Source organism: Tamandua tetradactyla, chromosome 8 (assembly GCF_023851605.1).
Source record: "Tamandua tetradactyla isolate mTamTet1 chromosome 8, mTamTet1.pri, whole genome shotgun sequence".
In the NCBI taxonomy this organism is placed as follows: domain Eukaryota; kingdom Metazoa; phylum Chordata; class Mammalia; order Pilosa; family Myrmecophagidae; genus Tamandua; species Tamandua tetradactyla.
In genome coordinates, this window is record NC_135334.1 from 75,338,683 (window position 1) to 75,359,368 (window position 20,686).

The 20,686-nt window shown below is 38.3% G+C and overlaps 1 protein-coding gene and 1 long non-coding RNA gene across 2 annotated transcripts in view; one reads left to right on the top strand and one right to left on the bottom strand.

The window, feature by feature from the left end:
* The first annotated feature begins 13,180 nt into the window (after window positions 1–13,180).
* Window positions 13,181–20,686, top strand: part of LOC143644582 (uncharacterized) — a 67,655-nt gene continuing 60,149 nt past the window's right edge. Inside the window, exons 1-2 of the long non-coding RNA XR_013156761.1 lie at window positions 13,181–13,226; window positions 13,474–13,678. This is a non-coding gene — a long non-coding RNA (uncharacterized LOC143644582). The remainder of the gene's footprint in view (window positions 13,227–13,473; window positions 13,679–20,686) is intronic.
* Window positions 19,060–19,995, bottom strand: LOC143643473 (olfactory receptor 52B4-like). Its single transcript, XM_077112098.1, has one exon. It carries the CDS (start codon window positions 19,993–19,995, stop codon window positions 19,060–19,062), a length of 936 nt encoding a protein of 311 aa, XP_076968213.1.

A 20,686-nucleotide genomic window follows, 5' to 3' on the forward strand; every position in this document is an offset into this window, starting at 1 on the left:
CAGGATTTGTAGGGTCCTTTTCCAGTCCATATCCCCCTCCAGATTTCTAAGCAATTCAGAATTGTTATTTTGTAATGCTGAATCTCTGAGAAAAGGTTTACAATAGCTGTTTATGTCACCATGTTGATGCTATCACCTTCATTAGCTGTTTTGCCATCATTTTGATGATGTCATGTACAGTATTTTCATTGTATTAGAGAAGTTTTAGGTTTAAAGAGTGGTTTGCATTGAATTGTGTTTTACATTCCTGTGGTTTTGTTTTTGAAGTTTTACTCTAATAACACATATACAATGTCCTTTTCTGTCTGGCTTATTTTTCTCACCATGATGTCTTCAAGATTCATCCATGTTGTCACATGTATCAGGACTTCATTCCTTTATACACCTGACTAGTTTTCCATTATGTGTATCTACCACATTTTGCTTATTCCTTCATTAGTTGATGGACACTTGGGCTGCTTTCATATTTTGACAAATGTGAATCATATGGCTATGAACATAGTGTGCAGATATCTGTTCAAGTACCTGCTTTCAAATCTTTTGAGTATATACCTAGTAGTGAGATTACCCAGTCATATGGTAGTTCTGTACTTAGCTTTTTGAGAATCTGCCAAACTGTCTTCTGCATTGGCTGAACCATTTTACATTCCTACCAACAATGAATGAGTGTTCATATTTCTCCATATCTTCTCCAATATTTGTAATTTTTAATGGAATATGCTTGAAATTTGAAGAGCCAGAGGAGTAATTGAGGGTTTTTAAATCAATGGTGTGTTTCCATAATAAGATTGATCTGTTATTTGTGTGGAGTCTAAATTAATATGAGAAGAAATTGAACATTAGGTAGTCTGAAGGAATGTACCTAGAGTGGAGAGAGATTCAGAAGACATAGAAAAAAGGGCAGCAGCAAATAAGGACGCATATAAAGTGTGGCATTAAAGAAGTTACATCTATATTATATTCTACCATTTTGAATGATGAGGTTAGAAAGGAAGGCCAAAGGTGATATCAGTTAACCATGTTTTGTTAGCTGGAAGAATGTTGGCATCATAAAGGTTGGTCAGAAAATTCAGTTTTGATCAAATAGAAATTTAAACAGAAACACATGTAGTCAAGGGTCAGAGGAGCCCTTAGCCAAGTTTCCTCAGATGAGGGAAGCTGTCTCAAACACCTTTCCTTTCATTACCAGATATATTTTCACTCATCAACAATAGGATCTGATTGTTTATAAAAAGGAAAAAAAATCAATTTGTTTTTGGACTTGATTAGTTTGAGGATCTGACAGAGCATGCAGATTATTTGGTAGGAAAACATGGTCAGAATGCTCCATGGGAGTATATGTTCTTCAAGAACGTGATTAATTTATTTGGATGTTGATAAATATTCATATATATATACATTTTTTTTTTTTTTTGGCACGGGCAGGCTCTGGGAATCGAACGCAGGTCTCCAGCTTGGCAGGTAAGAATTCTTGCAGCTGATAGAAACTATATTTTGAATGTTTTTTTTCTGTCTGCTGGTACAACCTAGCATGATGAGTACAGAAGTGGCAGAGCATGTGGCAGTGGCAGGACAGCCATTGAATTACCACTATAGGATTGATATTGTCATCTGACAGTGACTCATGCATCAGTTTGTGCTGTTTTAAGATGACTTAAAATGGAGGCATTCCTAAGAGGATTAGCAATGGCCACAAAGTAGTGAAAGGTCATAAGCAACAGCACGGAAGATTCCATGACAGTGAAGAGGTGAAGGAAGAACATCTGTGATAAGCAAACATTGAAGCAGATCTTCTATGCATTGAGCCAAAATATTCCTAGCACTATACCAGTGTTGTAAATGAGAAATCTCAATTTAAGGGATGATTTTGATTAGTAAATTGTTAAATAAAAATTCCTTATTGCTTTCTTGAATGTTGGAGTAGGACACACCTGAGATCGCTGACTAGTAGTTCAGCTGCCTTGATATCTGGAATGAGTGTAAAAAAGCCCTTTCCTGTGCCTTTGTGATTGTCAGAGCTGGTCGTTCTCTTGTAGAGCAGAGGCCCTGATGCTAATGAAGTCGGCCATTAACTACTTCTTCCTTTTGGTTTATACCTTTAGTACTGAAGTGATAGCTCTGCCTCCCCTCCTTTCAACTTATGTTCTCCTATTGAAATGATATTGATAACATTTGTCTCCTTTTCTGCTTTGAACTTGCTATCTGAAATGACCTCCTCTCCCCAAAATCTTGCAAAACCTTGAACCCCCTGAACTTGGGGAGACAGATTTAGGCTGTCTGTTCGGCTACACATATAGTAATAAACTCTTTCTCTCTTTGAAACCCTGGTTTCTCAAGAATTGGTTATTGAGTGCATTGGGCAGAAAATCCACAGCCTTTGTCCAGTAACAGTGTGGCGATGCAAGAGCCTAATTCAAGGTGGATAACATGGAAAGGAAATAGTGCACAGGCTCTTGGAGTCTTGGTTCAGTGAAGAGTCCAAAGAGGAGCAAGGCATTCCCAGAAATGGCAGCTAAGTAGACGCAGATGAAGGGAATGGAAATCAGGCATGGGCCTACTCAAGTACAGGGACTCCCTTTAGGATGGAAAGTGGGGGAAATGGAGTCATGGGATTTTGAAATTATGGTTTGCAGGAGCAGAATTCTCTGATGTCCCAAAATAAAAAAAAAATTATTTAGCTTCCATTTATTTTTACTTTTCATAAGAAATTGACATTTGTCAGTTATAATTTTGTATTCCTAACTCATCTTTTTTTAGTATATAGGATTCATTTTTCAACTAGATTATTAGGTCTACTTGGTATCTCCCCATAAAGAAAGGGTTTATTTTGCATTCATCCTTGCTTGGTAAAGTGCTTTGCTCATGGTAAATATTTATTGAGAGGTTGTAAATTGTCTCATGATATATCTATCTTTCCTGTGCTCTTTAAGCACCAATACTAGGGACTAGCCTTAGGAGAAGAATGTACTGATTCTTCATAGGAATTGAGAATTAGTTGAATGCAGCTAATTAAGGATAGTTATGTTTATCCTTTTTATTAAGCACATGGCATGTCTGTTTCCAAGAGAGTTTTTAAGCATTTCCACAAAACTAAGAATTCACTTTAGTAAATAACAGCTCACTCTAACATATTACATGTGTTTTGTTAAAGGAAATTGTTCTCATTCCCATGAATCTGGATATTAACTGACTTCTTAATGGGTAACCATAAAATCTAATTCTGTAATCCTTCTAGAATGTGCCAGTGTTATTAAAATCCAGAAAAAAAAATTGTCCTCCATTGTATCTGTCTCCTGTAACTTTTTTTTTTTTAACTTTTTCTTATTGTATAGTATAACATATATACAAAACAAAGAAATAGAAAAGCAATAGTTTTCAAAGCACTCTTCAACAAGTGGTTAGAGGACAGACCCTAGAGTTTATCATGGAATGCCATACGATCCTCTCCTATTTTTCCTTCTAGCTATTCCATAATATAGGAGGCTAGAGGGCTTAAATATATATTTTTTATCATCACAATTGACTTTTTTCCTTCTTTTTCTGTGAAAAATAACACATATACAAAAATGCTATAAATTTCAAAGCACAGCACCACAATTAGTTGTAGAACATATTTCAGAGTTTGATGTGGGTTACAATTTCACAATTTTAGGTTTTTTACTTCTAGCTGCTCTAAAATACTGGAGTCTAAAAGAGATATCAATTTAACGATTCAGCATTCATATTAATTTGTTGAATCCTATCTTTTATGTATAACTCCACCATCACCTTAGATCTTCCCATACCTCTCTTTAGGGGTGTTTGGGATATGGCAATTCTAAATTTTTGATTTTGGAAGGGTCTGTCACTAATATTGGGTGGGGAGATGGAACTATCTGGTGTTCTGGAGAGGCTGGGCTATTTCAGGACTTATGTGGACCAGAGACCCATCAGGAAGTTGTAGGTTTCTGGAAAGTTGTTCTAGTGCATGGAACCCTTGTGGACTCTTATATATTGCCCTCGGTGTTCTTTAGGTTTGGTTGGAATGCTCCTGGATGGGGGTTGGCAGGTTATGATAGATAGCAAGGTTTAACTGAAGCTTGTGTGAGAGCAACCTCCAGAGTAGCCTCTAGACTCGGTTTGAACGCTGTCTGCCACTGATACTTTAATTACATTTCTTTTCCCCCTTTTGGTCAGAATGGAATTGTTGATCCCATGGTGCCAGGTCTGGATTCATCCCTGAGAATCATCTCCCACATCACCAGGGAGACTTTCATCCCTGGATGTCATGCCCCATGTAGGGGGAAGGGCAATGATTTCACTTGCAGAGTTGGGCTTAGAGAGACTGAGGCCACATTTGAGCAGCAGCAGAGGTCCTCCAGAAGTAACTCTTAGGCATGCCTACAGGTAGTCTAAGCTTCTCCACTACCTACATAAGCTTCACAAGAGTAAGCCTCATGATCAAGGGCATGGCCTATTGATTTGGGTGTCCTTAAAGTTTGACACAGTATCAGGGGATTCCCTAATGGTAAGGTTTAGTAGTTCCATATTCTTTCTCCCCTACCTCAGTGGACATTGCCAATACTTTTTGATTATCTGCTTAATATACTCTAGGATGTTTCCAGGCATTACAATAATCTATACAGGACTAAAGGACCTCTTTCTTATTCTGTGCTCCCTGTATTTCAATAGTTCAAATTAGCTATACAAATAGGTTGAATTAGATTATGCACTACAGAAAATTTCAGTTCCAGATCAAATAAACTTTTCTTCCATTGCCCTCAAAGAGTATGTGTGGTTTTAAAATATAGACCGTCTTCCTTACCCCTATGTTCTCCACTACTTCAACCCCATCCTGTTTGGCTTTGTTCTTATCTCTAAATATCAGGTTATAATATATAAAACAGCCTCTCAAAATCCAGAAATAATAATCACCACTCTGGACTTAATGTGTCTGCTCTAAAAGTTTGCAATCTAGGCCCCTGTTTTCTTATAAGCATTTTCTAAATGTGACCATACCATTGTTGTTCTTTTGTTTCTGGCTAATTTTGTCTCACCAAATGTCCCACATGTTCATTCACGTCGTTGCATGCCTCACGACTTTGCTCCTTTTTGTAGCAGCACAAACTTCGTTCATAAGTATACACCATCATTTACCAATCTACTTCTCTGTCATTGCATCCTTCAGCCACCTGCATTCATTGGGCATCATGTAGAAGGCCCAAAGTCCAAAGTTCACCAATAGTCTCAATTTTATATAATTTCATTGTTCTCAAGAGAAAGAAAAACAATAAACACACCCTCACTAAATAGGAAATCTAAACCTCCTCTTAACACTTGTCCCTTCCCCCATTATTTACCTCTGCTGTGGCTGATGGTTTCCTTTTGAACATAGCTCATAGCATGCAATAGCGGTTTTCTCCCTGTACCCTGGACTTAAAAACTTTTTATACAAGAATCATATCTTTGAAGCAATTTTGCGAGAACTAATTCATATTTCTAGTGTGAATCAGTGGGACATGTATACAACCCCTTTCAATCTTGTTCATCTTCAATATGGAGTGCTGGTTTGTCCCCTAGAAAAGCCATGTTTTAATCTAAATCCCATTTCGTAAAGGAAGATAATCCCTATTCAATACTGTATGTTTGAATCTGTAATTAGATCATGTCCCTGAAGATGTGACCCAATGAAGAGTGGTTGTTAAACTGGATTAGGTGATGACATGTCTCCACCCATGTGTGTGGGTCTTGATTAGTTTCTGAAGTCCTATAAAAAGGAAACATTTTGGAGAAATCTAGAGATTCAGAGAGAGCAGAGAATGCTGCAGCATCATGAAGCAAAGAGTCCACAAGCCAGCGGCCTTTGGAGTTGAAGAAGGAAAACGCCTCCCGGGGAGCATCATGAAACCAGAAGCCAGGAGAGAAAGCTAGCAGATGACATCGTGTTTGCCATGTGCCCTTCCAGCCAAGAGAGAAACTGTAACTGTGTTTGCCGTGTGCCTTCTCACTAGAGAGAAACCCTGAACTTCATCGGCCTTCTTGAACCAAGGTATCTTTCTGTGGATAACTTTGATTGGACATTCCTATAGACTTGTCATAATTGGGACATTTTCTCGGCCTTAGAACTGTAAACTAGCATCTTGTTAAATTCCCCCTTTTAAAAACCTTTCCGTTTCTGGTATATTGCATTCTGGCATATTGCATTCTGGCAGCTGGCAAACTAGAACATATGGTAATATTACTTATAGTCCCACTAGAGAATCACCTTCACTCCTATCTATTCCCTTACCTTGGCATTCAACTTCATTAGCTAATGGTTCACCTGTCTCTAGCTTCTATGCACCTCTAAGTCCCCTATATTCTGTATTATAAGCCTCTGATTATACCTTTATGCTGAACATAAAAGTGGAACCATATGGTATCTATCCTTTTGTGTCTGGCTAATTTCACTCAGCGTTATGTTCTCAAGGCTCATCCATCTTTTCATGTGCTTCAGGATGTCATTGTGTCTTACTGTTGCATAATATTCCATTGTATGTATATACCACATTTTGTTGATCCACTTGTCTTTTGATGGGCATTTGGTTTGTTTCTAGCGATTGTGAATAATGATGTTATGAACATCAGTGTGCAAATGTCTGTTTGTGTCATTACCTTCAGCCCTTTTGGGTATATACCAAGTAGAGCTATTGCTGGGCCATAGGACAACTCAGTATTTAGTTTCCTAAGGAACTGCCAAACAGTCTTCCATTGTGGCTCCACCATTACACATTTCGAAGTAGTGGATAAGTGTCCCAGTTTCTCTGCATCCTCTCCAACATTTATAGTTTCCTGTTTGTTCAATAGCAGCCATTCTTATAGATGTGAGGTGGTATCTCATTGTAGTCTTAACCTGCATTTCGCTTATAGCCAGTGAAAATGAGCATCTCTTCATGTGCTTTTGAGCCATCTGTATTTGCTCTTCAGAAAAATGCCTATTCATATCTTTAGCCCATTTTAGAATTGGGTTTTTTTTTGTTGTTGAGTTGAATGATTTCTTTATTTATAAAGGAAATCAAACCTTTTTCTGATATGTGATTTCCAAATATTTTCTCCCACTGAGTTGGCTGCCTCTTCACCTTTTTGACAAAGTCTTTTGAGGTGCAGAAGCATTTGATTTTGAGGAGTTTCCATTTATCCATTTTTTCTTTTGTGGCTTGTGCTTTGGGTGTAAAGTTTAGGAAGCTACCTCCTATTACTATTCATAAAGATGCTTCCTTACATGCTCTTCTAGAAGTTTTATGGTGTTAGTTCTTATATTTAGGTGTTTGATCTGCTTTGAGTTAATTTTTGTGTAGGGTATAAGAAAGAAGTCCTCTTTCATCCTTTTGGCTAATGATATCCAGTTCTTCCATGCCCAATTATTGAAAAGACTGTTTTGTCCCAGTTCAGAGGATTTGGGGGCCTTGTCAAAAATCAGTTGACCATAGATTTGGTGGTCTGTTTCTACACTCTCAATTTTATTCCATTGGTCAATGCTTCTGTCTTTGTGCCAGTACCATGCTGTTCTGACCACTGTGGCTTTATAATAGGTTTTAAAGTCAGGGAGTGTTATTCCTCCCACTTCATTCTTCTTTTTTAGGATGCTTTGGCTATTTGGGGTCTCTTTCCCTTCCAGATGAATTTGGTAGTTAGCTTTTCCAAATCTTCAAAGTGTGTTGTTGGAATTTTGATTGGCACTGTGTTGAATCTGTAGATCAATTTGGGGAGAATTGACATCTTAACTATATTTAGCCTTCCCTATCCATGGGCAGGGAATGTCTTTCCACCTATTTAGATCTCCTTTGATTTCTTTTAGCGATATTATGTAGTTTTCTGTGTACAAGTCCTTTATGTCCTTAGTTAAGTTCATTCCTAAGTATTTGATTCTTTTAGTTGCTATTTTGAATGGGTTTTTTTTTTCCTTAAGTGACTCCTTAGCTATGTCATTGCTTGTGTATAGAAATGTTATTGATTTTTGCACATTAATCATAAATCCTGCCACCTTGCTGAATTTGTTTATTAGCTCAGGTAACTTTGCTGTAGATTTCTCAGGATTTTCCAAATATAGTATCATATCATCTGCAAATAATGAGAGTTTTTCTTCTTCCTTTCCTACTTGGATGCCTTTTATTTCTTTGTCCTGCCTGATTGCTCTAACTACAACTTCTAGTACAATGTTGAATAATAGTGGTGACAGTGGGCATCCTAGTCTTGTACCTAATCTTAGGGGGAAAGCATTCAGTCTCTCTCCATTCACTATGATGCTGGCTATCAGTTTTTCATATTCCCTTTATCATATTGAGGTAGTTACCTTTGATTCCTATCTTTTGAAGTGTTTTTATCAGAAAAGGATGCTGAATTTTGTTGAATGCTTTTTCAACATCAATTGAGATGACTCTGTGATTTTTCCTTTTCGATATGTTAATGTACTGTATTACATTAATTGATTTTCTAGTGTCAAACCATCCTTGCATTCTTGGTATAAACCCCGCTTGATCTTGGTGTATAATTCTTTTAATGTGTTGTTGGATTCGATTTGCTAATATTTTATTGAGAATTTTTGCATCTATCTTCATTAGGGAGATTGGCCTGTAGTTTTCCTTTTTTATAGCATCTTTACCGGTTTTGGTATTGTTCTAGTTTGCTAGCTGCCAGAATGCAATATACCAGAAATGGAAAGGCTTAAAAAAGGGGGAATTTAATAAGTTTCTAATTTACAGTTCTAAGGCCAAGACAATGTCCCAATTAAAGTAACTCTATAGAAATGTCCAATCTAAGGTATCCAGGGAAAGATACCTTGATTCAAGAAGGCTGATGAAGTTCAGGGTTTCTCTCTCAAGTGAGAAGGCACATTGTGAACACAGTCAGAGTTTCTCTCTCATCTGGAAAGGCACATGGTGAACACAGGATTTCTCTCTCTTCTGGAAAGGCACATGGTGAACACAGTCAGGGTTCCTCTCTCATCTGGAAGGGCACATGGCAAACACGGTGTCATCTGCTAGCTTCTTCTCCTGGCTTCCTGTTTTGTGAAGCTCCCTGGGAGGCATTTTCCTTCTTCATTTCCAAAGGTTGCTGGCACTGGTGGACCCTGCTTCCTGTAGCTATGTCGTTTTGCTCTGCTCTCTCTGAATCTCTTTCATTCTCCAAAATGTTTCCTCTTTTATAGGACTCCAGAAACTTATTAATACCCACCCAAATAGGTAGAGACATGTCATCACCTAATCCAGTTTAACAACCACTCTTGATTAAATCTCATCTCCAGGGAGATGATCTGATTGCAGTTTCAAACATACAGTATTAAATAGGGATTATTCTGACTTTACAAAATGGGATTTAGATTAAAACATGGCTTTTCTAGGGTCCATACATCCTTTCAAACAAGCCCAGGTATTAAAATGATATTAGCTTCATAAACTGAGTTAGGTAGAGTTCCTTTTCCCTCAATTTCTTGGAAAAGTTTGAGTAGGATTGGTGTTAGTTCTTTTTGGAATGTTTGATAAAATTCTCCTGTGGAGTCATCTGGCCCTGGGCTTTTCTTTGTAGGAAGATTTTTGATGACTGATTGAATCTCTTTACTTGTGATTAGTTTGTTGAGATCTTTTATTTCTTCCTCAGTCAGTGTAGCTTGTTTGTGTGTCTCCTGGAATTTTTCCATTTCATCTAAGTTGTCCAGTTTGTTAGTGTGTGGTTGTTCATAGTATCCTCTTATGATTTATTTTAGTTCTTCAGGGTCTGTGGGAAGATACCTCTTCTCATTTCTGATTTTGTTTATTTGTATCTTCTCTGTTTTTTCTTTGTCAGTCTTGCTAGTGGCCCATCAATTTTACTGATTTTCTCAAACAGCTAACTTTTGGTTTTATTGATTCTTTTTATTCTTTTGTTCTCTCATTCATTTATCTCTGCTGTAATCTTTGTTATTTCTCTTCTTCTATTTGCTTTGGGGTTAGTTTGCTGTTCTTTATCAGGTTCCTCCAAGTGTGCTGTTAAGTCCTTGATTTTTGCTCTTTCTTTCTTTCTTTCTTTTTTTTTTTTTTTCTCGCATGGGCAGGCACCGGGAATTGAACTCAGGTATCTGGCATGACAGGCAAGAACTCTGCCTGTTGAGCCACCATGGCCCACCCTCTTGTTTTTTAATACAGGCATTTAGGGAAATAAATTTCCCTCTCAGCACAGCCTTTGCCACCTCCCATAAGTTCTGATAAATTGTATCCTCATTTTCATTCATCTCCAGATAGTTGCTGATTTCTCTAGCAATTTCTTCTTTGACCCACTGGTTGTTTAAGAGTGTGTTATTTAATCTCCATATATTTGTGAATGTTCTCATTCTTTGGTGATTATTGAGATCCAGTTTTATCCTACTGTGATCAGAGAAAGTGCATTGAATAATTTCAGTGTTTTAAAATTTGTACAGACCTGTTTTGTGCTCCAGCATATGATCTATCCTGGAGAATGTTCCATGAGCACTGGAGAAGAATGTATAACCTTTTGCTTTGAGGTGCAGTGACCTATATATGTCTTTTAGATCTAATTCATTTATAAAGTTATTTAACTTCTCTATTTCCTTGTTGATCTTCTGTCTGGTTGTTCTATCTGTAGAGGAGAGTGGTGTATTAAGGTTTCCTTCTATTATTGTTGAAACATCTATCACTCCCTTCAGTTTTGTCAATGTCTGTCTCATGTACTTTGGAGCTCCTTGATTGGGAACATAAACATTTATAATTGTTACATCTTCATAGTGAATTGACCCTTTAATTAGTATATAGTGTCCTTCTTTGTCTCTTATGATGTCTTTACATTTAAAGTCTATTTTGTCTGATATTAGTTCAGCTACTCCTGCTCTCTTTTGGTTACAACTTCCATGAAAATTTTTTTCCGTCCTTTCACTTTCAATCTATTTGTACCATTGTGACTAAGATGAGTCTCTGCAAGTAGTATACAGCTGGGTTATGTTTCTTAATCCATTCTGCCGATCTGTATCTTTCAATTGGTGAGTTTAGTCTGTTAACATTCAAAGTTATTACTAAAAACGCATTTCTTGATTCCACCGTCTTATCTTTTTTATTTTATTTGTCAGATGTATATATTTTTTCTCTCTTTCTCTTTGCATTCTTTAAATTGCCCTTAGCAATGCTCTTCAATTCTGTGCCCTCCTCCAGACCTCCCTCTCTTTCTTTTTTTTTTCAGCTTGCAGGACTCCTTTTAGTATTTCTTGTAGGGCCAGTCTCTTATTGACAAATTCTTTCAGGACTTCTTTGCCTGTGTAACCTTTAATCCCTTCCTCAATTTTGAAGGATAATTTGGCTGGGTACAGAATTCTTAGCTGAAAGTCTTTCTCTTTCAGGATCTTGAATATATCATACCATTGCCTTCTCACCTCCACGGTGCTAGTTGAGTATTCTGAACTCGGTCTTATATAATTCCTTGTATGTAGTAGATTGTTTTCCTCTTGCTGCTTTCAGGATTTTCTACTTCTAGTCAACATTTGACAGACTGATTAGAATGGGCCATGGGGAAGGCCTTTTGGATCTATTCTGTTTGGAGTTTGTTGGGCTTCTTTGACTTGTATATTTATGTCCTTTATGAGGGTTGGGAAGTTTACCACCATTATATCCTCAACTACTCTTCCTAAGCCTTTACTCCCCTCTTCTTCTTCTGGGACCCCAATGTTTTTTATATTTGTGTGCCTTGTTTTGTCTATCATTTCCTGAGTTGCCATTCAATTTTTTCCATCTTTTTTACTATTTGCTGTTTTGAGTCTTCGAAGTCAATTATCCTGTCCTCTATATCACTTATTCTTTCTTCTGCCTCTTCAAATCTGGTGTTGCGTGCCTCTAGTATGTTTGTTACTTGGTCAACAGAGCCTTTAATCTCTGTGATATCTGCTATTTTTTATATTTATCCCTTCAGATTCCTCTTTATGCTCTTCTACTGTCTTCTTAATCTCCTTTATGTCATTTGCTGTCCCATTTATTTTACTAAGTAGAGTTGTTTGAACATTGTATCAGTTAGAGTTCTCTAGAGAAACCTAGAGAAACAGAGCCAACAGGAAATATGTGTAAATATAAAATTTATAAAAGTGTCTCATGTAACTGTGAATTTGCAGAGTCCAAAATCTGTAGGGCAGGTTGTGATGCTGACGACACTGATGGAGGGTCTGGATGACCTCTACAGGAGAGGCTCACCAGCCAAAGCAGGAAAAGAGAGCCTGTTTTTTCTGAATCCTTCTTAGAAGGCTTCCAGTAATTAGATTAAGCATCACTCATTGCAGAAGACAGTCTCCTTGGCTGATTACAAAAGGAATCAGCTGTGGATGCAGGAGTGATCATGATTTAATTCTGTGAAATGACCTCATAGCAACAGATAGGCCAGCACCTGGCCAAGTTGACACATGAACCTGACCATGACAAACATCTTTGATTAGCTGTTCCAATGTCTGTGTCTCCTCTGGTGTTTTAATTTGGTATAGGCAGGACTATATCTGTCTGCATTGTGATATGCTTAGTGATCTTCTGCTATCTTCATGGCATGTAAATATTGTGATTGATTTTCTTTGGGAGTTGATTTATTTCAGTAGTCTAAGGCCTTGTTTGTGGGATGGTTATACAGCAGGGAGCAGGGTATGGGGTGGGGGCACTCAGTGCAGTGATTTGTTTCAAGGCAGGTATAAGCACAGGTTGGGGATGTTATGCTGGTGCTTGTGAATGTGGGCACCCAGCATCCAGGGAGAACACTGTGGGGGGGGGGGCACCAGTCTGGGGGGCATAACCCTGGTGTGTGCTGGTTTAAGGCATGGAGCCCTTTGTGCACATGTGTAGCTCTGTGGCAGCAGGTTGGCATTATGCCTTCAGGACTGGGGGCAGAGGTGACCCGGCTGTGCAGGTCAGCACTTTCTCAGAGCTGGGAAGTGTGGCTGAGGGCATGTGTGGTTCTAGGACTGCTGTAAAGTACAGTTCCCAGAGTTGAATGATGTTATTGGGGGCTTGTCTGCATTCATGGGCCTGGGAGTGCTGTAAATGGAGGCATGGAGTTCTGGTGGGGTGGAGAGAGGCTGTGTGACATTATGGACTGGGGCAGGGGTGGGTGGGCAGGGGTAACCTAGGTATAGAGGTTAGTGTCTATAGCCTTTATGAGCTGGCAACAGTCTGCAGGGAAAAGGGAGGGGGAGGTAGTCCTCGGGAGGGTTGCAGGAGAGGTGGGTTGGGCTGCACTTGCGGTAGGGGTGTGGGGTAGGTATTTGCAGGGGGCTGATGGGGTGGGGATGCTTGGAGTGCAGGGAATGGGAGCAGGTGAAGGGGTTTGGTGTGTGGGGTGAGTCACTGGTCACGGGCTGCTCTGGTGAGGGTAGCCAGCCCAAGGAATGTGGCCTGGCTTACTTCCTAGTCCTGGGCTCCCATCCTTGCACTCCTGTGGGCTCTGTGGCTCTGCGCCAGGCTCCAGCTTTCTGCCTCTCAATTCCACGGCCTCTGCAACCAGGGCTGCCCCATGTGGTGCAGAAGGCTCTCCCAGGTCAGCCGCACTCCTGAATCACCATCTCACTCTCCCTCCTGTCCCTTCTTTAACTTTTCTGTGGAGCGGGGCTAATCTCAAGCTACTCTGTTTGGCCATCTTCCCGGAAGTCTCCTGTCTTCTGTAACTTTACACCGATTGTTGTGATGAAAGTGTCATAGAAATCATTCAGGTAAGATTATGCATCTAATATGAACTGATTATGTATTATGTGAGAGGCTTTGTTCTAAATTCTTCACAGGGATTATTTTACAGGAATACAAAGAGAGTGGTGCTATTATTGTAGTGGTGCAAACTGAAGTTATTCTACAGGAATAAACAAAAATTTAGAAGTTTGGACACATTCCTCAATAGTACAAGGACAGGAAATGGTGGAGTTTGGGTTTGAATCTGAGACAGCGTGGGTCCTGAGTCTATGCTATTAAATCAGTGTGGTATATACCTTATCTTTAGAAGATAACACGCACACACATGCATGTACATATTTATAGAGAAACAGAAAATTGGGAGAAAATCAATTTTATGTGTTTTTCCATTTATATCTCTTGACTCCTGACCTATAGATATTTATTATTCATAATTTAATCAAGTTCATTTCATGTATTGCTTGTCTGTGTTTGGGTAAATAAATCTGATTTCCTTTTAAGCAGATAAGGTAGCTATTAAACATTAAATTTAGACTTTCATTTTGAGAATTGGTATCTATGCAAATATGTAATGATTGCTCAAGCTTTATTTGAAGCTTTCCTGGAACTTTCCATGTTCCTTTAGAAGCTATCCAAGATTTTTTCACTGCTTCATAGGTACCTGCTTTTTGTATCTAATTTTATACCTTGACTATCTATGTTACTTTAGAAACTACTTGAAAATTATTCTTGACTATTTCTCTATTTTTTTTTTATTTCTAGTATTTAAAAAAATGTTTGTATTTTCTTGGAAACCTCATGACCTCTAAAAATGTTTGCTGCTAACCTATTTTTCTTACTCTAAAATGTTTAACCTTATCTCTGACCTTGCTCCATTTTTCACATTCTTTACTCTATATGGTCTTTTGTCTGCTCAAATTCAGATAGTCTGTCTCCTAGCTCACTGCTCCTTTCTTCTGCATTTTCAAATCTGCTGTTGTATATCTCTAATATATTTTTAATTTCATCTATTTCATCTTTCATTTCATAAGATCTGTTATATTTTTCTTTGCATGCTTTCAAATTCTTCTTTATGTTCACCCAGTGTCCTAATATTCTTTATCTTTTTAGCTACCTGTCTCACTGCAGCTTCTCTGTCTCTTCAGCCTACTTTTTCCATGGTGTTGCACAGCACTCTCCTAACCCCCTATCTCCAGAGCCCTAGAGCTAGTGTTCTAGAGTTTCTGCCTTTCCCCTAGTTGTTTCTCTGGGAGTGAACTGAGCCCAGCTTCTCCATAACTAGCAATATTGGATTCTTCTCACTCCTCCACCTTTTCTTGGTACATGACCCAAATTACACCTTTGTACATCGTTTGCCCAAAAGAATAGATTTCTCATTACTTTCTATGAATTTGTATTCTAGCACCTGTAACAAATAAGAAATGAGTTACATACCAAAAATATAATACCTTAATACAGACATTTATAATTACTTAGAGTTCTAGTTTGCTAGCTGCCAGAATGCAATATACCAGAAACGGAATGGCTTTTAAAAAGGGGAATTTAGTAAGTTGCTAGATTACAGTTCTAAGGCCGAAACAATGTCCCAATTAAAGCAAGTCTATAGAAATGTCCAATCGAAGGCATCCAGAGAAAGATACCTTGGTTCAAGAAGGCCGATGAAGTTCAGAGTTTTTCTCTCAAATGAGAAGGCACATGGTGAACACAGTCAGGGCTTCTCTCTCATCTGGAAGGGCACATGGTGGACACAGTGTCATCTGCTAGTTTTCTCTCCTGGCGTCCTGTTTCATGAAGCCCCCCAGGAGGCATTTTTCCTTCTTCATCTCCAGAGGTGGCTGGCTGTGGACTCTCTGCTTCGTGGTGCTGCAGTATTCTCTGCTCTCTCCGGATCTCCTTCATTCTCCAAAACGTTTCCTCTTTTATAGTACTCCAGAAACTTCTCAAGACCCACCCAAATGGAGACACACCTCCATCTTATCCAGTTTAACAACCACTCTTGATTAAATCACACCTCCAGGGAGATGATCTAATTAGTTTCAAACATTCAGTACTGAATAGAGATTAGAAGAAATGGCTGCCTTTACAAAATGGGATTAGGATTACAACATGGCTTTAAACCATGTTGTGTTAAAACTTGAGAAAACTAACATCTTAAAACTTGAGAAAACTCTCTGCATATGTCTAAACTCTCTCTCTGTCTCTAAGTAGCTCTCACCTCTCCAGAACTATGTCCTGCAAACTGTAGCTACCTTGGCCTCCTGGAGTTCTCAACTCTGTTTCAATTCTGAGCTTTGCTTTGATTTCTGCATCCTGGATGCTGCATGGAAACTTTCAGACAGTAAGTTAGGGCATTTGAAAAGCTCATCTCATTTGTTTCCTTTCTTTCAGGAACCATTGTATTGTTTTGCCTGTTTTCCAATGTCTGAAGACCATTGTTTCATATAATTTGCTCATTTTTGTAATTATAACCACTGTTAAGCAATTTGCCGGAAGTAGAAATTCTTAATCTCTTCTAAATTCACCTTGATGTCTGACTTCAGACATGATATCTTTAAGTTCTATATTTCAATGTGATTCTTTGTTATATTCTCAGAACTCTCTATATTATTAACTTATTTTCTTTGTCTCCTAATTTCAGGTCTGGAACACCTGTATCTGTTTTGTCTTACCATATTTTTCACTTATGTTTATTCTTTCTTGGTATGCTTCTATTTTAAAATACTTATTTTTATATTTTTATTGAAGTATAGTTTATAAGATTTTCATGATATAAGATAGTTGTACATTTAGTTTAAATAGATATACTACCAGTTTTCTTAAGTGCTTTTATCATTCTTTGTGGTATAAAGTAGTATCTTGTTCTGTATCTAATTATTTACATTTCCATAATAACCAATGATGCCAAGTATCCTTTTGTGTGTGTAGTGGCAGTTTTATATCTTCTTTTGTAATGATTTTTAAAATTTGTCTTTTACTTTTATTGTGGTGATTGTCCTTTTATAATTGATGTATAGGAGTTCTTTATACAATTCAGATACAAGGTTTTTGACAGATATATATAGTAAATATTTTCTCCAAGACTGTAGGCTTACTGTTCATTTTATTGACAATGTCGTGATCAGAAGTTTCAAATACAATATTTTTTTATTAGTAGTTAGTGGTTTTTGTAACCTATTCAAGAAATACATGACCACCTGAAGGTTACAGATATATTTTAATGTGTGGGGGGTCAGAAACAGGAACTATAAATCAGGCCCAACTACAACAGAAACAGGAGCTATAAATCAGGCCCCAACACAATGACAAGTCCCCAAAACAAGTAGGGCGGAAAGTTCCCAAAAGTTAAAACTGACTCAACTTAGCAAAAACAATAAAACAAAGGGTAGGAAACGGAAGGAACAGGATGTAGTTTGGCATGAGCTAACAGCATTTTTTCTGCTTCTGTGGTCAAGCTTGCTTGCTCTCAGCTATGAACTAGGATGTGGTTTTAGCCTTTATAAGCTAACTCTGAGAATCTGTTGGGGCTGCTCTCTGAATCTCTTCTCAGAGGTTTCTGAGGCAGTCGCCGGCTGGCTAATAAAGACTCCCAATTGGCTTGCAATTTAAATAGTGTGGTCTCTCTTTTGGTGCGCCCTACCAACAACTGTAGAAGATTTTACTTTTATAATTAAGTTAATGATTTATCTTGAATTTAATTTTATGTATACTGTGAGGTAGGCTTCAGGCTTCTTTGCTAATGAATGGTTATCTTAATATTTCAAAATCACTTCAAGATTTCCTTTACTCATTGAATGGCTTTGGTATCTTTGTCATAAATCAAGTGACCATTTATGTCTGTATGTATTTCTGACCTCTGTATTGTTTCTTTGAGCTGTTTGTCTATCTCAATTGCCTTTTCATTGTTTCTTTGCTACCACACTATATTGATTACTGTAAATTTATAATAGAGGTGTAAATTAGGTTGTATAAGTCTTCAAACTGTGTTTTTTCTTTTCAAATTTGTTTTAACTATTATAGGTCCTGAGAATTCTATACAATTTTAGGATCATTTTGCTATTCATTTAAAATATGCATTTTCCCTGTACAATACTGTACAAGGCCTACCCCTCAAAGCAGAGTGGTGGACTGGACCTTTCCACACTCATTGGTGGGCCCCTTCTCTTGGCCGAGGATATCTCTTTTGTCTTGAACTTGTCTTCCGTAATTTGGCCCTTCGACTTATGTTTCTTTCAATGTGTCCCTTCTCTGTCTCTTTCAGTCTAGCCTGGCAGTGGTTCTGCTCATTCATATTTTGCAAAAGTCTTGTTGCTTCTGTGGGCAGTTCATAGGGGTCCAGATCATCAACCAGAAGGACTTTTCACTGAAATAAATGGTTCATTAAAGCCTCACATGGAGCCATGTTCTCTGGGAACTCACTTTCCAGAGCTCAGGGACGTCCCTGATAGACCCCCTTCTGGCCCTAGTCTCTGAACACTTTATCTGGATAGGCTCAGGATTTTCCAAACAATTCCTTATTTCTTTATGCTTAGGAAGTTCCTTTTTCAGCTTATACTTTCCTATTGCACATCACTATGAACTGTGAGGAGAAGAAAAACTGCACCTTCCATGCTTAGCTTGGAAATCTCAGCTAAATTTCCAAGTTCATTGCTTAAAAGTTCCACTTTCATTCTAACACTGAGAACACAATTTTGCCAAGTTCTCTTCCACTTTGTAACAAGAATTGACTTTCTTCCAGTTTCCAATAATTCATTAATCATTTCCTTCTAATGCTCCATTGGTGTAGTACCTTTTAACATCTGTATTTCTACCAACAGTCTCTTCAAAGCAATGTAGGCTTTCCCTATCAAGCACCTGACAGTTCTTACAGCCACTACCCATTACCCAACCACAAAGCCATTTCCACATTTTTAGGTATTTGTAATAGCAGCATCCAACTTTCCAGTGTCATTTATGTGCTCCAGGGAAACAGAACAGATACACACACACACACGTATATGTACACACACATACATTTGTACAAACATATATAATGTAAATATTATGAGATTTATTAGATAAATTAGCTTGTACAACTGTGGGAATTGGTAAGTCCGAATTTTGTAATGTAGGCTACAAGCAGATAATGTCAATGAAGGTTTTGATGAATTTCCCAGGAGAAGTTGGAGGCTGAAGTAGAGATAAAAATTCTTTCTGACTGCTAAAATCAACAGTTCTCCCTTTAAGATTTTCACTGACTTCTTAGATTTCTCTCATGTGGAAGGCAATCTCTTTTGTTGATTGTAGATGCAATCAGCTAGGTACAATCATGGATGATTTAAATCACTGTGACTATCAGGTCAAACAACTGGATCCCATAATCTAGTTAAGTTGACATGAATTTAACCATTGCACTACCCCAAATTTGTTTCTATTTTGTAAATAATACATGAACCATCTGATCCCGAATCTGTTTGGTCTTTATCCCATAAATGATGGGATTCAGCAGTGGTGGAGCCAGAATGCAGACATTGGCCAGTAAGATGTGGATATGAGGTGGGATGTGGTGTCCAAACCGCTGAGTAAGGGATGTAAATATCCCAGGCCCATAAAACAGGATAATGATGCAGATATGTGAGCCACATGTGTTGAGAGCTTTGTGGCGAGCATCTTGGGAAGGAATATGGAACACAGCACGGAGAATCAGCACATAGGAAACAAATATTAGCAGAATATCAAAGACCACTGTTGACATTAGAACGAAAAAGCCATACCAGATATTCACTCGAATGTCATTACAAGCATATTTGGCCAAACCAATGTGTTCACAAAAGGTGTGTGGAATTATATTATTTTGGCAGAAAGTCAATCTTTTCAGAAGAACTATCATAGGGAGAACTGTACCAGAGCTTCTCAGAAAGATCATACCTCCAATTTTTCCAATCAGGGCATGTGTAAGAATTGTGGTGTATCTCAGTGGGTAGCATATGGCAATGTAGCGGTCAAACGCCATCACCAGCAAGATCCCTGACTCAGAGATGTAGGTGAAAAGGATGAAGAAGAGCTGAGTGATGCAGCGATCCAGGGAGATCTCCCCAGCATGGAACCAGAAGATGGCCAGGGCCTGAGGTATTGTGCACGTGGATAAGATGATTGCTCCAGCCAGCATGCAGAGGAAGAGATACATGGGTTTATGGAGGCTATTCTTTGTGAGGACAGTGAAGAGTAGTAGGCCGTTTCCAAGCAAGGCAATGACATAGGAAGTGAAGAAGGGAATGGAAATTCCCAGGTGCTGGTCCTCTAGGCCAGGGATGCCCAGCAAGAAGAAGACTGTGTGGCTGACCCCAGTGTGGTTTAAGGTAGCCATGCTTGGAGCAATTGAGCTGGGATCTCACCTTCTCTTCATAGTGAAAAGGGAAAATGAAGATCAGGAACTTTTGGCATATTCCACCTTCTAAATCACCTTTGAACATGAAAATAATAAGGGGACCTGCAAAAGTGAAAGAGATATCATCTGTGACCTCTTTAAATTAGTGGCAGTTTAATTAAATGGTACACATATCCTCAACTAATCATTGTAAGAGATATTGTTGTATGTATTTCTGTTTCAAACAAAGTTATGTTTACACAAGAAATCATGTCTGTCTGGGAGGGTTGTATCAAGATGATACTTGAGCTTGACCTTGAAATTGAGTAGTTGGTCATAAAATAGGAATGAAAAGGGAGCAGTGTAAGATAACATGGATATAGAGATCAGTGTCCACAATGTTCATGAGACATTTTCAGTTGAGTGTGGCCAGTAGGTAGGTATATTTGGGGAGAGACAGGGATGGTGGTTGCCCAGACAGATTTGTGATCACAACTTTCTACTTTTTGCATTGACAGAATGGACATCCATTTTAGGAGAAGGATATTTTCCCAATTTTGCAGTTAAGGAAAGTGAGACTCAGAATTTGAATCACATTGCGAACGTCACAAACCAATAACTAGTGGAGTTGAGATTTGAAATCTCTCTGACTTCACTAAATAGAATCCTCTCACTTGTAAAAGCATCATTA